Source organism: Marmota flaviventris, chromosome 3 (genome assembly GCF_047511675.1).
Source record: "Marmota flaviventris isolate mMarFla1 chromosome 3, mMarFla1.hap1, whole genome shotgun sequence".
NCBI lineage: Eukaryota > Metazoa > Chordata > Mammalia > Rodentia > Sciuridae > Marmota > Marmota flaviventris.
This window is the reverse complement of record NC_092500.1, coordinates 8631706-8649322: the sequence shown is the minus strand read 5'-3', so window position 1 is coordinate 8649322 and position 17617 is coordinate 8631706. Positions and strand designations below refer to the sequence as shown.

At 41.1% G+C, this 17617-nt stretch overlaps 1 protein-coding gene across 2 annotated transcripts in view; it reads left to right on the top strand.

Annotated features, from left to right (window-relative positions):
- The window catches only part of Tnrc6b (trinucleotide repeat containing adaptor 6B), a 257256-nt gene that overhangs the window by 118287 nt on the left and 121352 nt on the right, over positions 1–17617 (top strand). The window contains exon 1 of one of the 2 annotated variants that reach the window (XM_071609463.1): positions 2952–3172. The exons of the other annotated variant lie outside the window; for it this stretch is intronic. Coding sequence (XP_071465564.1) covers positions 3168–3172 — 5 coding nt within the window. The 5' untranslated portion in view covers positions 2952–3167. Of the gene's footprint in view, positions 1–2951; positions 3173–17617 lie in introns of those variants that run through there. 2 annotated transcript variants of the gene reach the window in all.

Here is a 17617-nt window from a genome sequence, read left to right as displayed (position 1 = left end):
TATGTCTGGAAACACAAGGAGAATAATGTATTTAGAATTTTTTAAAGAATATCTTTGGGCTGGGGATGTGGCTCAAGCGGTAGCGTGCTCGCCTGACATGCGTGCGGCCCGGGTTCGCTCCTCAGCACCACATACAAAAAAAAACAAAATATGTTGTGTCCACTAAAAAATAAATATTAATTTAAAAAAAAAAAAGAATATCTTTATTTATTTTTCTGTAGTGCTGAGGATTGAACCCAAGGCCTCACATGTACAAAACAAGTCCTCTACCACTGAGCTACATATATTTACTATTGTACTTGTTTATTTTAGATGAGCAACTGGATAAATCACCCTTTAAATTTAGAGGTATTGCACACACACAAAAGTGTCTGTAGGTTGAAGAAAAAACATTATCTCAAAATGTGTTTTTTTGGCCTGGTGCAGTGGCGCACGCCTGTAATCCCAGCAACTAGGGAGGCTAAAGCAGGAGGATAGCGAATTCAAAGCCAGCCTCAGCAAAAGTGAGGTATAAGCAAATCAGTGAGACCCTGTTTCTAAATAAAATACAAAACAGTGCTAGGGCTAGGGGTGGCTCAGTGGTGGAGTGCCCCTGAGTTCAATCCCTGGCACCACCCCCCAAAATGTGTTTTTTCTGTTTCCTGACTTTTTGTGCAGCTTGTCATTTAACATACAAGACAATACATTAAAACATTTGTACTGTAATATTCTACCTTGGGGAACGGAGACTTGGACAATTCAGTTTCATGAAGTGATCATATCCATCACAAATTAAAACAAGGTGGCTGTATAGTCAGTCTCCATGCACTTTAACATATTGAGCATGCGCTATGTTACCAAGGCTTTCTGTAACTCATCTGGAAGGTATTGGAAGGATAAAAATAGAGTAAATGTTCAGAATTTCCATCCTAGGAGTTTCCTGCTTTTGCCTACATCTCAACTGTCAGTCTAGGGCCTGTCTGTTCTGTTCAGTACTGTGCAGAGACAGTGGAAGCATTTTATACCACACATATCCAAGCTGCCAGATCGTCTAGGCGCTGGCCTCTGCCTGCCCTGAAACAGCGCCTTTCCTGTTCTTCTCGGAGTGGAAAAAGTGAAGGAGGGAGGTTGTAAAGACCCAGGAGCCAGGAAGAATGTGTGGGGTTAGACAGCATTAGCAGATTTCTTTTCAAGGAAAGCCGGGTTTCCAGCGTCCTTTAGTTCTTTGCCTGCTGGCGTGTCAGCCTAGGTCACGTGGTAAAAGCACCATCAGGAAACCTACCTTTCCTGGCTTCTAAAGACAGGTGGGGTCTGGTAAGTCACAGGCCATCTCAATGACTTTCTACCATTTTAGTTGTTTTGTTTTTTTAAGCCTCAAAACAGATAGAATGGATGGGCGTTTCTGGACAGTATGTGACTTTCATTCCTCTGAATTACTTATAATTACACAGGACATTTCTTCCTGATCAGCCCAGCCTCCCCCCATCCTCTTTTTTGGTACTGGGGATTGAACCCAGGGGCACTTTACATAAACATTGAGCTACAACTCTAGTCCTTTCTGTTTTTGAGACAGGGTCTTGCCAAGTTGCTGAGGTTGGCCTCGAACTTGTGATCTTCCTGCTTCAGCCTCCCCAGTTGCTGTGATTACAGACCTGAACCACTGCACCTGGCTAGCCCAGGCCTTTTAATAGAGGTCCACGCAATTTATTCATTTATTTATTCACTTGCTATTTGGGGTTGGGTGTGGGGCCTCACAGAGCAGTGAAAAAAGATGCAGTATATGCTTTCAGTTTACAGTCTACAGGGAAAGATCAACATTAAGCAGATATTTTTCACAAATACTAAATTGCAGCTATGACCATTGCTTTGAAGAAGTCATAAAGGGTGTCATGGGACTATTTAACAGGAAGGCCCAGTCTAGTTTTGAGGAGGTTTAAGAAGCTTTCCCTGGGCAGTGACTGATTTTTGACATGGCCAGGATAAGGTGAACAGAAGTGCTACAACAAAAGAAGCCAAGTAGAGAGTTTGAGAGCCGAACTCTCGAATGTCCAGTGTGTACACTCTGTACCTGCTGAAACCGAGGCCCAGAGAAAGGAGCGGTTTCCCTTGACTAATGAAGTTCTACTTCCTGTCAGCTGCAGGGCTAGAGAGGCAAGCTCAGAGTGGGTTTCTTAGGTGGGTAGAAATCAAGATGCCTATGGGAGAAGAAGAGACTTTGGGGTGCTGGAAGCCAGGTAGGTTTTAATTTAGTGCCTAGTTTCTATCAGTTGCCGAGCTACTTCCTTAGGTGGGGGAAGGGATTAAAGATGACTCAGACCTGCCTTAGCCCAGAGGAACTCAAGTTTGCAGTGCTGTAGCATGGTTTTATTTGGGTTTAGGGGAGGAGCCACCACACAAAACAATAAATGTCAAGTTCCGAACTGGGAAACCAGTCCCTGTTCTGCAGCTGTGGGTTGTATGATTTGGGATGCCACTCTGAATTGCCACTCAGTTTATGCTTGGGCACATTCCCTTTCAGTCTTTTTCTGTGCCATTCAGGAGCTAGCCAGAAATCAGTTGTGCCCTGTATTTCACCTTAAGTTGCTTGTTTGGGTAAAGCTTTGTTTAAGCCCCCTTATAAAGAGGAATTTGCCAGCCTATGCTTGCCCAAACATCTAGAGAATAACTAGCAAGGCAGCCAAGATAAAGAGGCAGGATCTGCAAGAATCGTTAGCAACTGAGCATATTTCTATAAACCAATAAAGGTTTTTCTATTTTGTTCATCTGTTACCCTTATGCTGTTGCCACTTTCACATGCAGTGTCTGTAGGCGGGAGTATGAGATAACAGCATTGCACAAACGAAAGCGAGTGGAAAAGGGCTGCTTCCCCTTTAAGGCAGCTTCAGCCCCAACTCCCTCCCCTTTCCTGATTGACAAACCTACCCGAAGTCACATGATCCGCCTCTATTTGAAGGTCACAAAAAGCTGCTTCCTTTAGAGACAGAGGGGGAGAGAGAGAGCAAGAGGGAGAGCGAGTGAGAGAGAGAGTTAGTTCAAGCCAAAATGGCCGACAGAGTCTCTGCTGGTTTCTGAATATTTAAAATACAAAAAAACAGATAGACAAAAAGAATTCATTTTTTGGACCTTTTTTCATTTCCATTTCTACCTTGTATGCCTCAATTTGCTGGATTTAAGCACTGCTGCACTTTATGAGGTTGGTAAATATTTTCAATTTTTTTAAACCAATTGATTTATATGGATCTTGTCTAACCGTTTTCACTAGTGCTGTTGCAAATCGACATTTGTCTAGCATGGAGACTGGCTTCAGACATTTCATGAATCTTTGTAAATCAGACCCGTGTTGTACTTTTGGTTCGGCATTTTGGAAATGGAAAAGACTTGGTAAAATATTTAAAATTTGAAATGATTGAATTGAACTTTTAGCTTATATGTAGATTTTCATCATCCTTTCTTTCTTGCAAATAAGTAAAGCTGCAAGTAGTTGGAAATTTGATATTTAGAAAGAGGATTTTTTTAAAAAAAACACAGACCTCCCCCTCCCCCCTTAAATCTGCTGCAAAAATTTGCATAAATATAAATGGGTTTGCATTCTTTCGGCTGCTAAGGCCGACAAAGGATCTGGGAGGACAAGCCCTAGAATGGAAAAGCCTTCTTCTTCTTCTTCTTCTTTTTTTTTTAAACCGCGCCATCCTTCCTAGAGAGATGTAAAACCTAAAGCAAGACCTGATACGTTTTAAACCTCAGGTTGGGGGCGAGCGAACGCCAAGAGGTTTTGGGTTTGTAGATTCTTCAGCTTGAAAACCTCCCCGGCAATATGTGGCTCACCCTCTCTGCGCGCGCTCGCTTGCATTGGGTCTCTGTGTGTGCTCAAATGTGCAGCCAGATGCGCTTTTATTTTGATCATGGTTTCAACCAAATGGTAGGACTATCTTGTAAACATGATATCTTAAAGATATAAACAGCTGTTCACTCTGATTAAGAATTGTTTCTTTTCCAATTCCACCTCTAGATTGGCCTCCATTCCCCACGAAATAAAATTGTCATTTAATTTGGTACAGATGAATAACTAGGCTTTTCAGCACAAATTCAGGGTGTACGTGTGTGTGTTTGCTGGTTTCGGCCGTGTATCCATTGTGAAGTGGTCATTTAGGGTCACATAAATAAGCAGCCGTGTGATTGCTAGTAACCCCCGAAACTGTGCAGTGCCTCAAGTTAAATTCCATTACTCCTAATGCAGGATTCTGGAAGCCTGTAAGCAGGGAGGAAAGAAAGCTGAAAACTTGCTTTCTCAGAGCCACCTCCCCCTATCATTGTGAGGGTGTGATGTAATGGTTCCCGGTCTGGTGGGCTGAAAGGGCTGTAGTTTGTGATGTGGCGGGTAAACTGCCCCCACCCGGGTAGATCACCCCACCCCCTCACACATCCCTGGCTCTGAGAAGCCTTGTTTTCTTTTCTCTTTTTTTCCTTAATTTGTATCCTCCTGATTTATGCCTTGGCATATTGGCATGAGAAAGAGACTGTTCTTCTAAATCTGTTTCAAAGTATAGTTTAGAAAAGGCATTTAAAATATGCAAATGGATTGAATTGTCATATCCCCATCATTAAATATGTAGGCTTGGATTAAAGCTAATTAAACATAAATGGAATAATTTTGATCAGAAGGGAGCAGTGTTTTTTGTTGTTTCCTTTTTAATTAATCTAATTATGAGATACTTGCTGGGTCTGAAAGTGTTAAAAAAATAAAATGGGAAAAATGCTGGACCATTTTGAAAATTTGACAGTCTGGAAGAGGGTGTGTAGTGCTTTCAAAAGCTTTATTCACTGTTAAAATGGATTGGCCTCTTGTGCTGAAAATGGCCTGTTTCTTTGGGCCAATTGTGTGTAGATGAAGGGACTTTCACGCTAATTTAACCGAAAGACTTTCCATTTGAATAATAAAGATAATTAAAGTCCTCTGTCTCTAAAGAGCAAGTATTTTATTATTTTTTTTTTAAAGTAATGTTGTTGTATTAGTAATGGTTATCGGAGAGAAGTGATGGTTTAGATTCAATGTAAATTTTTTGCTGATATAAATTCAGCTTTTGTGTTCAGAGGGATTGGAAACATGACATTAAAGAGGTAGCTCAATTTGTCTCTTTAATTTATTTTTACAGTTGGAATTTAAAGAAAAAGGAATTACCTTAGTGGTGGGGAGTGTTGCATTGAGGTGGGCCCGAGGAAAATTAGAGCTCTGATTTTTGTTGTTTTCTGAAAATGAAAGCAATTATTTGGGGCTTTACTTGTTGGATGATTCATTTTACACCCATTTCCTAAGTTGGCCTCACTGAAGAAAAGAGGAAAACCTCAGCTTTCCGTGTTTCGCCCTTAGCTTGTTCTTCGGGACTGTGTGAACATGTGAATGGCAGGTTGATTCAGCTTGCAGAGCCGAGGAACCAAAGAGGGTGCCTGCTTTCCTGCAGAAAAGGGAAGGGTAACGACTAGCAGAAGGCCATCTCATTCATTGGCTTTTTTTTTTTTTAATTTAAATAAATGTTTTTTCCCCCTGAGATAGTTGAAAGGTGATATAAATAAGGCCTGGTCTCACTGGTAGTAGGCATGATGGCTTTGGTGAGTTTTAGAAGCTCAGCTGCCATTTTGGATCTGAGTTCCTGCAAAGCCAGTCCTTGTGGCTCACCAAATCGGTGGACATTCAGAGCAAACGAAAATAGGTAATACGTCCTGTGTATAAATGGATATTATTCAGTTTGTGCCTTTTGTTGAAGGTTTTCTGTGGGTAGTATGAATTGAAGCTTTAAAAACTTAAAAGGTGTGCTTGATGTTATGAAGAGCACGACCCAGAGGTATTCAAACTTGCATGTTGTGGTTTTACTTTTTATTTATTTTTAATCTATTTATTTTTTATTTTTTTGGTACTGAATTGAACCCAGGGGTGATTTACTACTAAACTACATCCGTAGTCCATTTTACTGTTTTATTTTGAGACAGGGTCTTGCTAAGTTCACTGGTCTGGAACTTGTCATCCTCCTGCCTCAGCCTCCCTAGTTACTGGAATTATAGGTGTGCACCATGGCTCCCAGTTGTGGTTTTACTTTTTAAAAATCAAAGGAAGTTCATTCGTTCGTTCCTTCCTTCCTTCCTTTCCCCTTCCCCTTCCTCCCTCCTCCTCCTCTTTTTTTTTTTTTTTTGGCGTGTGTGTGTGTGTGTGTGTTGTGCTAAGATTGAACTCAGGGCCTGTGCATGCTAGGTAAGCACTCTATCACTGAGCCATTTCTCAGCCCCCAGAGGAGGTTTCTTATTGGAGAAAGTAAATGTGATCCTTACTAAACTTCCTTCCCCACAATCTGAATTTATGCTGACTCGTGATTTATAGTGCTGTCATTATCCACAATACTGCTGTGTTTTAGAAAGAAATGCCCCAGGCTTATCACTGAAATGTCACAAAAACTGATAGTGTTTATCAAAATTGGTATCTTTAGGGCTGGGATATATAGCTCAGTTGGTAGAGTGCTTGCCTCGCATGCACAAGGAAGGTCCTGGGTTCAATCCCCAGTACCACCAAAACAAAAAAAACTGGTGTCTTTAGCCTGGTGAGGTGGTACCCTCCTGTAATACCAGCAGCTCAGGAGGCTGAGGCAGGAAGATCACCAGTTGGAGGCCAGCTTCTGCAATTCAGCAAGACCTTGTCTCAAATTCTAAAAACTAATTTTAAAAAAAGAACTAGGGCTATAGCTCTGTGGTAGAATACCCCTGGGCACAATCCCCAGCCCCACCAAAAAAAAAAAAAAAAAAGAGGAGGAGGAAGGAGGAGGAGGAGGAGGAGGGAATAAAAATGGTATCTTAATTCTAAAGTGTTTTTCAGGCCTTCCATCTGGTTCCCAGAAAGTATTGGCATCTTTGATCCATGGTGTGAACCCAACTCTGTTGTTGAGCTTTGAATGGCCATTTATTATTTGCTCTTGCCACTAGGACAGTCTTTAAAAATAAACTACTAAAATTTGGAGTAGAGACTTTGGTAGCTTCTCCAGCTCTTTAACCATTTCAGAGACCCTGCAGGAATGATAGGTGATGCTGAGACCTTCTGGTCCTGCGGGTCAGGCCTAGTAGTTAGAAGAGATATGGGGTGACTCTCACCCTACACAGCTGTTCCATGACTGAAAGGTTTGGGGGAATTTAACTTTTATAACTCTGATCATATAATCATTGATGTCTGCAATTTACCTGGCTTGAGGTATGACACAAGTGAATGTACTTTGGATCCCTCTCCTTAAGGAATATCAGTCTAAAAAGTTGTTACAAACAGGTCATCTTAACTTGGTGTTATGTATGCAATATTAAGAATAAGTGCCAGGGTTCAGAAGTATCCTGAGTATCTTTGTTGGGAGAGCTGATATTTAAAGAAGTCAGATAATTACTCTTACTAGTTTTGAGTCATCATTTAAGTATTATATATATTTTTTTTATGTGGAACTTGTGATTGTAAGATGGGGTTTCTGACCATTGGGGACCTACAGCCATCCCACCCTGAATGCATCTGATCTTGTCTGATTAGAGAGGGGGCAGCATTTGCTAATTGCTTCCTACAGTATTGTTTATGGGTTTATACTAATCCTGATTCCTTCACCTGCTTCTTGAGATTAAGACTGGTGGCAGAGTGGGGTGAGGTGAATTGAAGCCACTTAGCTTGAAAAGGGATTTAACCCATGAGAGTGATGTCTTAACATGGTCTCTCTTCCTTCCTTTGTATATTCATTCAGCAATCATTTATTATACCCTGATGTAGGTGCTGAGGAATCTAAGAATTAATTTGGTCAGACCATAATTCTGGATGCTACTTGGTGCATGTGGAAATACTTGCTAACTAGAAACTGTGTAACTTACTGGTTTTGAGTTTTGACTTGGTTAACACTATAGTTCTCTTTACTAATAATCCTAGAGAATGAGTGGTTATTTTTGCTTCTAGTTGTTTCCAGGAATGCTTAACCAGTGAGCCACATCCCCAGCCCTGTTAGGTGTTTTTTTTGAGACAAGGTCTCACTAGGTTTCTTAGGTCCTCACTAAGTTGCTGAGGTTGGCTTTGAACTTGTGATCCTCCTGCCTCAGCCTCCCAAATCTCTGGGATTACAGGTGTGCACTACCATGCCTGACTATCCTTATTTTCTTTAGCTCCTTCTTCAAAATTAACTTTTGGATTATCCCTGAGAATGTTGTAGCCCAAAGTTGCCTGCCTTGTTAACTCTGTCACATCCCTCAGTTTTCCATTTTTAATACCCCTTAATTGTATCCCATCTGAAATTATACTACTTGTGTAGTGGGCATTTCTTCCACAGAACTATAAGCTTACCTGAGAAGAGACACCTTCCCTCCTTCCCTGTCTTGCACACTGTTCTGTTCCCAGAACCTAGACCAGGGCTTGGCAGGAGTAGGTGCTCAATAAAAATGTATTTGAGTTAGACTTGAGTTTAAGGTCACCAGGACTAGCTGTGTGGTAATAGGCCTCTGTTTCTTCATCTGTAAAATGAGGATAGCATACTGTTGTGAAGCACAAAGGAAATGCTGTACGTAAGGGTTGGGCACTTAGCTTATTAGTTGCTTAGTAAATGTTTCCTTCCCCTTTGCAGTGTCTGCTTTTGTTGATAAACGAGAAAGGCTTTTATGGCCCACAGAATGCCTCCGTTCTTTCTCATGGCCACAAGGATCATGAAGCTGTGCAGAAATCGTGCAGAGCTCTTGCCTGGACAAGGACAGGACCAGTGCCGAGTCTTTTCTTTTTATTGAAGTTCCTATGTTCTTCTAGTCTAATGTCGAGTTGATCCACGTTTGCTTGGCTTCTTTTCATACGTTCTGTTTTGCATCAGAAGTCTCTCAGGAGTTTCCCATGAATTTTTCTTAGAGTTACAGGGCAAAGGAGAACATGGAATTTAGTATTCCCCTTCATTTTGATTATCTTAAGTTTACACATGTAAATTCTACTTTTTTAACCAAATTATTACTAGTTTTGCTTTAAAGGACAGAAAAACCAAAATTTAGGTCAATTGCTCACTTTATACAATGCTGTCGAATTAATATAGATGACACAGAAATGGCTTTCATCCCTTGACCTTGAAAAAAGATTTTTTTAACCTACAAAGTTAAAATCTATTTAGCCACTCATTCAGCAAGTAATTATTGAGTACCCATTACATGCCAGGTATTGGGGTAAGTGCTAGCAGAGAAGTAGTGTGAAAATTTTCTCCAGGCATCATTGCTGAATTAGAATATGAATGTGAGGAGGCTGGTTGATGCTCAGGTGTTAGGTGATTACAAAGGAAGGACACCCAGCCCAAGTAGAGGTGACAGCTTATACAAAGGTCCTGCAGCGGGAGTGGCTGCTGGCGTAACTGCACATAGAATATGTGGAAGTTGTCAAAGTATGTGCTTTAGAGAAGAATGATCTGGTAAGTGAGGTGAGGCTGAAAAGCTAAGCCTTGGTTCGTTGAGGAAGCGTCTCTTAAGTTGTTTTGGAAAATCTTTATCTTGAAAATAGTTGGAGGGTTCTGAGCAGGAATGTCACTTGTTTGGATGGGGTTTTTGGGAATGGCTGGAAGTTGAGTATAGGTCCAGATGATATTACAGTACTCTCAGGTATCTCTCAGGTATCAGTGGTGGCTTGAACTGACAGCATTGTTGGGAAGAAATGGATGATTTCCAAGGGCACTGAGGAAGACTTTATAGGACCCAGTCACTGCAGCGAGGAGGTAGGCTTGAGGAAATGAAAAATGACACCTCTGGCCTGGCTGCTGTGGGGAGAAGCGTAGTTTCATCCACTGAGTTAGAGCCCACGTTGACAAGGACAGCTGTGGGGTTGAGACCAGGAGTTCATATTTGGAATTGGAGTTCATCTTGGCATGTTCAAATGAAGGTCTGGAATAATTAGAGGTTTGGTCTGGGATAAAGATTAAAGAGGGGCTGGGGATGCAGCTCAGTTGTAGAGCGCTTGCCTAGCAGTGTGAGGCACTGGGTTCAATCCTCAGTACCACATAAAAATAAATAAAATAATAGTGTAGTGTCTATCTACAATGAAAAAATTTAAAAAATGATTTGAGAATCATTAGTAATTCCAGTTTAATCAAGGTTTTGCTTTTTAAGTTGACTTCCTTGGTAAGCTGTCCAAAGATGACATACCCACAATAGACAGTGCAAGATGCTGTTCCGTGCTGTTAAGGGGACACTGTTTTTTAGGGAATATAAGGTTGTATCTTCTTGTTACTACAACGGTGGTCATTAGAAATACCACAGGTGTTTGAGGGAGGAGAAACATTGATTTAAGCTGTGTCCATCTGGTCATGGGAGGCTTTATGAAGAACTGGTATTGAGCTGAGTCCTAACGATTGGGCAGAATTGTAATGAGCGGACTCCAAGGGCGGGCCACTGGAGCTCGAAGCAGGTGGAGGAGGGCTGTAGATGTGGTACGTCCAGCAGGATGGGTTGGAGACTGGGATTGGGAGGAGTTGGAATGACTGCTGAGTAGTTTGTCTTTTTGGTAGATCATGGGGACCTGTTGAAGGTTTGGTGGCAGTGTGAGCAAAATGGTATTTTGGGACAACTGGTATGTCTATGGGACAGAGAAGGACAGGCTAGGGAGTGAGGGCCAATTTAGAATTGAGGAGTGAGGTGGACAATTTACAATCTGGCAGGACAGGTGGGAAGCCAAGACATTTAGGAAAGGGCCTGCTAGAAGACTGGACTAGAAAAGGGGCCGGTTCTCAAAGTAAGTGCTGGGAGTCTTCAACAGAAATGGATAGGATGAATTCCACCCCAGATGCACAGAGCTGTTGGGGACTTCCAGATGGAACCATTCAGCAGGCAGTTGGCAGTGTGGAGCTGCAGCTTGAGAAAGGGGTCAGAAGAGAAGATAAAGAATTGGAAGGCATCCACAAAGAAGTGTTAGAGAAGCCAAAGAGTGGATGAGGTCACTGTGAAGTGAAAGGAATAGAAAAGAGAACTGAGATGGGAAGAGAAAGAGGACCTGGGAAAGGATTAAAAGAAGGGTGGGTCTGTGGGAGAGCAGTCAGGTATTGAGGATGAGGGGAGGGCTTTCCAGTCTCAGGTGTGGTCAGCACTTTCTGATGCTGCAGCAGAAGAAGAATATTTGTTCACAGCACTGTTCCTAAACCTGGTGTTAGGATGTGTTCCAGTAGGGAAAGTTTGGAAATGGTTAGATTACACCTGCACTGTCCAGTAGAAATAGAAAGCAGGCCAACTGTTACCTTGAAATTTCTAGGACTCATATTAAGAAGGAAGAAACAAAGTAATTTTAATGTGTATATATTATTTAACCCAGTATATATAAAATATCAGTCCAACATGTAATTGATTTAAAACTTTGATATTTGATGTTCTTTTTTTTTCACAGTAAGCTTTCAAAATCTGTTGTATATTTTTGAGTTTCAACACATTTTAGTTTGAACATAAATTTTTCATAGTAATCACTTGATCTATATTTAGAGTTCATAAAATTTACTACTTTGTGGAAGGAACTGGGAATTGAACCCAGGGGCACTGAGCTTCATTACATCCCCGATCCTTTGAGACAAGGTCTTGCTAAGTTGCTGAGAGTGGCCAAAAACTTGGAATCCTCCTGCTTCAGCCTCCCAAACCTCTGGGATTACAGGTGTGCCACCAGCAAAATTCACTACTGTTTCGTGAAAAAGTAAATTCCCACACCCAAGTTTTATCAGATATTCAAAAGTATTCTAGCAATGCAAGTAACTTGTCAGTTTTTATATTTAAATTAATTAAAATATAATTAAAATTCAGTTTGATTGGCACTAGCCACACATGGCTACCATAGTAGACACCACAGTGGACAGCTCAGGGTTATATGAAGTAAAGAGTCTACTCCAGCCAGCATGGGTTCTGAAAATACCCACAATGATTTCATACCATCACAAAGCTTTCAACAAAAAGAGTGTTACTTTGAACACTGTTGGCTTAGTGGAATTTTAGAATTGAAAGTATGATGTCCCTAATGTTGCATGTAAGGAGACAAACTTTTTATAAAAGTACATGGATTTCAAAATTTAAAATACTGTTTTAACCAAGGTCAGCAGAACGGTACATTGGTAGAAGGTCCTAAACACATAGTTTGTGTCATTTTTCTGAAATGGTAGGTGTATAGGGCTGGGGTTGTGGCTCAGCAGTAGGGTGCTCGCCTAGCACATGCAAGGAGGCCCTGGGTTCCATCCTCAGCACCACATAGAAGTAAATAAATAAAATAAAGGTATTGTGTCCAACTACAACTAAAAAATTAAAAATTAATAAAGAAAGAAATGCTTGGTGTGGAGGCCTACATTTAAAAACACACTCAGTGGGAGGGGTGGGAGTTTCTTTTGACCTCAGTGAGATGGTGGGTGCATGTGGGAGGGGAATGTGAAATGAGGATCCATGTGGGGGTTTTTTTGGAACTTTCAAGTCTGCAGTCCCAGCCCCTGGTGTGTGGTGACATGTGAGGGAAAGGAACCACAGGGCTGGTTAGGTAATGCTTCTCCCTCACCTTTGCTTGGCAGTGTGTAAACATTTTTGTATTATTTGCCCACCAGGCTCAGTGGAACCAATATTTACTGAATATGGGTGGATTTTATTTGTTTATAAAGTGCAGGTTTGAAGACTTTAATATTCTCATTGATTTCATAGACTGCTTTATAGCCGTTAATTAAGTAGACCTTCTAAGTAGTAACCAGTAAAGACAGAAATGACTTAGAATTCTGCTTGGAACCAACCTTATTCACTCTGGAGAGTAAGCATTGTTTTTGGTTACTGCAGTTCTCATTTCAGCTGACATAGAGGAGCTTATTTTTCTATGAAGTACCCTGTAAGAGTTTGAAGTGTCAGCTATTTTGCCCTGGTTTGGTTTTTAAATGTTACTTAATATATTTCTTTTTTTTTGGGGGGGGGGAGGGAATACTGGGAATTGAACTTTGGGGCACTCAACCACTGAGCCACATCCCCAGACCTTTTTTAAAATTTTATTTAGAAACAAGGTCTCACTAAGTTGCTGAGGCTGGATTTGAACTCTGAATTCTCCTTCCTCAGCCTCCTGAGCCACTGGGATTACAGGTGTGCGCCACTGCACCTGATTCCTTTTTTTCTTTAGACAGGGTCATGTTATGTTGCTCAGGCTGACCTCAAGCTATCCTCATGCCTCAGCCTCCCAAGTGCTAGTTCTGCAAACTGCACCACCACTCTGTGGGTTGTTTATTTTTTAAATCGGTATGGAAAGTAATGCCTTTGTAAAAACCAGACTGTGGTTGTGGCTTAATAAATGCTCTTTAATGCCTTAATATGACTGGTCCTTCCCAGGAGTCCAGGGCAGCAAGGCTATGGTCAGTGGTTGTCTTTGGGTGCCATTGTCTCTTTTACTCCCTTGCTTACAAGAAATAATAGCTGTACTTTTTAATGCCAAGAAGTTCCTGTTTATAAGCTGAAGTTGGATAATTTGGTAGTTTAGAACAGGTGCTTTCAAACCTTTTGATTGGATCCATTTGTAGGAAACACAATTTGCATTGACACTGTGTACACGAATGTATACACTGAAGCAAAAGTATTTACTCTGGAACTATATGTAATGTATTCAGATACACATTTAAATCCATTTTAGAACAATTTTCTTTGTAGTTGTATATTCGCAGAATGCCTTTATTTATTTTTATGTAGTGTTAAGGACCGAATGCAGTGCCTCACACAAGCTAGGCAAGCCCTCTGCCCCAGCCCCAGCCCCCTTAAATCCATTTTGTAAAATACAAAACAGAACCCCCAAAACCTGATCCCAACCTGCTAAATTGGTTTAATGATCCACTAAGTGTTGCTGTTGTTTGAAAAGTGTTAGAGGAAACCACTAAAACTCACAAATGACTGTATTCCAGGATATGATTCCCATTTTTACTGTTCTAGAGAATCAAATTTATCAGTCTCTTCAGTTATCACGCCAACTAAATTCATAAGCGACTTAAAAAAAAAAAAAAGATGCTTATTTGTTACTTTAACATGCGGGAGATGGATACTCTTGGTGATCAGAATGCTGTCTTCCCTGTCCAGGACAGGGACATTCTGATCAAAAGAAACTGGCTATCTATATAGAGAAATGGATATTTGCATTTATCTGCATGTATGTTTATGCTAAGAAATGAAAATGTGTACAGTTAGTCCTCTGGAATAATGGGTTCTGCTTTTGTGGATTCAATAATCATGGATCAAAATATTCTGGGAAAACAGTTGTGTCTGAACCAAACATGTAATCTGGAAATGATTTACAGTATATGGGAGGGTATGCATAGGTTATGTGCAAAAAATATGTTGTTTTATAATGAGTTGCTCTTGAGCATCCATCGATTTTGGTATCTGAGGGGGATCCTGTAACCAGTATCCCTTGGACACTGAGATTTTAAAGACGGTTAAGTAGAAAACATCTTTTTTTTGGCGGGGGGGGGGGGGGGTGTAGGGGATTGGGGATTGAATTCTGGGGCACTTGACCATGAGCCACATCTCAAACCCATGTTTGTATTTTATTTAGAGACAGGGCTCACTGAGTTGCTTAGTGCCTCACCATTGCTGAGCCTAGCTTTCAAAACACCTTTTTAACTGTATCAGATTATGTATTCTTTTGGAAAACACTGCCGTGCTCTTTTTTTTTTTTTTGAAGAGGGCAACCTTGCCTCCTTACTTTCCCTTGTTTCATGAAGATACATCTCTCAGCTCTTGATATGTTCTGTCTTCAGACACATTCAGTATTTCCCACTATGTGTTGGGGATACTAACAGGTTTATTTCTCTTCAAAAGAAAAAAGATGCCTCTCCCAATCAAACTGAATTAAACTGGCCTTTGCTTGCCACAGGACTTCTATTTATTTATCATCATTATAATTAATTTTTTGGTGCTGGGAATTGAACCCAGGGTATTTATCCCTCAGCCCTTTTTTATTTTTTGTGTCAGGGTCTCACTAAGTTGCCCAGGCTGGTCTTGAACTTGTCATCTTTCTGCCTTCATTGTCTTCTGCCTGCACTGTCACACCAGGCTGCCAGAGGAATTCTTTAAAAAGAGTGTTTGAGATAATGATTTGCATTGGAGCCAGTTGTGTGGACTTGCCTATAATCACAGCTGCTTGGGAGGCTGATGTAGGAGGATCACAGGTTCAAGGTCAGCCTGAGACCCTGTCTGAAAGGGGGAAAGGGTGCCGAAGATGTAGCTTAGTGGTAGAGTGCCCTTGGTTTCAACAGTACTGGTGCAGGGTGGGGTGGGTAATGTGCACTGTGAAATCTTAAGGGATGAGTATTTAAATTTTTTTTCTTAAAATACCAAGTTTTGGGGCTGGGGATGTGGCTCAAGTGGTAGCACGCTCACCTGGCATGCGTGCGGCCCGGGTTCGATCCTCAGCACCACATACAAACAAAGATGTTGTGTCTGCCGATAACTAAAAATTAATATTAAAAAAATTCTCTCTCTCTCCTCTCTCACTCTCTCTTTAAAAAAAAAAAATACCAAGTTTTTTTGCTTTATTTTTTTTAGTCTTAGTTTGCTAGGGTGTATGATTAGCTTTCCATTTCAATTATTCCTTTCTAAAACTACTTCCTAGTCAAGCAAGCTGGATTTGGGTGTTTCCTGAGTCTTCTCACTTTCATGATGTGGTTTCTAGACTTAGGTGTCAGGAAACTGGAACATTGAAACAGCAGTATTGGAATATAACATGAGTTACCAGTTTTAAATTTGCCAAGTAAAGGATTTTTAAAAACCCACGATTTATTACTGTCATTTCAAAGAAAAAAAAACATTTTAACAAAAATGGAAAGGGGATAATCTCAGAATAAGAGAGACATCTCATTAAATTGAATATTGCTTTATGAAAACCATTACTTTTTTACTTTCTTCCTTCCATCTATCAGTGCAGGTACTAAAGTTCAGCATTTGGGAACCACTTTCTAATTACACACTCTCTCAGTATGTATTACAGTTAACCATGTGCTTGCTGGTTTTATTTATTGCTTCACTCATAGGTTTACTTACTTCAAGTTCTGGGACTACTTCCATCATTCTGGTTTACTAACTACAATAATGGTAGTTTCGTTGAGTCACACTTTAAGAAAAAATTACTTCATGCTGGACTCAGTGGCACACCCATAATCCAGCTACACAGGAGGCTGAGGCAGGAGGATCTCAAGTTTGAGGCCAGCTCCAGCAATGTAGCAAGACTGTCTCCAAATAAAAAAGGGCTGGGGATGTGGTTCAGTGGTACAGTGAAACCCTTAGTTTCAATCCCCAGTCAAAAAAAAAAAAAAATTTTTTTTTTATTCTAATATACTATGAGCAGACAACCAGTCCACATTAGTGTTAAGGGGTGGGGAAGATGTGGGGGTGGGGGGACAACTCCATTAGGTACTGAGTAGTTGTAGAATCTAGAATAATAAAGTCGAAGTATATGGTCATGATGATTATGTAAAAGTGGCAAGTAGGTCACAAAATGACTATTGCTTATATATATTTTAGCCATCTATTTGCAAGTTATGAATAATGTCCATGACAGATGGCAAAATTTTCCATTATATATATTTTAATTTTTATGTTTATCTTCCACTTGCATTTTGAATGACAGGGACCTTAAATATGGCAGCCCCACCTCAAATGCCCCCTCACTTCTCCTAGAGAAGAAAGTGCTTTTCTTAGATGCAACTTATGCCTGTGATCAAGGGGGACCATAGCCAGCAGTTCACTGGCCTGCCCTGCCATGATAATGCTATCAGCTGGTGGGGATTGCCACCCCACAAGCCTTAGATTCCTTGTCAGAGTCCTGGGGCATAGAGAGGAGAAGAGGAGAGGGTTTGGATTGGCTGTGTCTTGAGCTTGAACTTGGAATAATCTAAATCCTATATCATTGGAAGAGCGTGTTTAAATTTCATGAGTATTTATTGACCATACAAAAATTATGTCAGGCACTATACAGTGCTGGAAATACAAGGGTAAATAAGAGCCACCTTTTACCTTTGGAACCTAACTAATGATGTGAATGGACAGCCACAGGGCGGTTGCAGGTAACAGGCAATGGAGAGAGGCCTAGGGGATAGGGTAGCCTCTCACAGCGAGAGAACATTTGATCCAGGCCTTCAAGAATGAAGAGGAGCTGCTTGGGGGATGGTAAGTAGCCTGGGTTGGGTGGCTAAGAACTGAGGTGCTGAAGTTGGGACCCTGGTGCTCTCAGGTCAGCCCAGGGTTAGGAGGTCACGTGGCAGTGTGCCTCAGCTTTCTCTTTGGCAAAATGAGAAGAACGAATACTAGTACCTACTTCCGAGAGTTGTTCTGGGGACTAAGTGAGCATTTGTTGTAAGTGCTCAGCACATTGCTCGGGTTGGTGTTCCCTACTGCTGTCATCACTCTTGTTGGCGTTTCGGGCCAAGGGAGGTAGCATCCGCAGAGGCAGGGAGTCTGGAAGCCCTGGGAGAGGCTGAGGACGGTGGGCTGGTGGTGTGCGAGTGTGGGCATCTGAAGGAGAGTGGAGGGTAGTTTGGAGTTGTATTTTGATGGGTTTGTGTTCTAAGAAATTTGGATTTTATCTCATAGAAAGCAATTTTTTAAAGCCATCTTGCCATATTGATGTCCATGCTGAGAAAGTGGT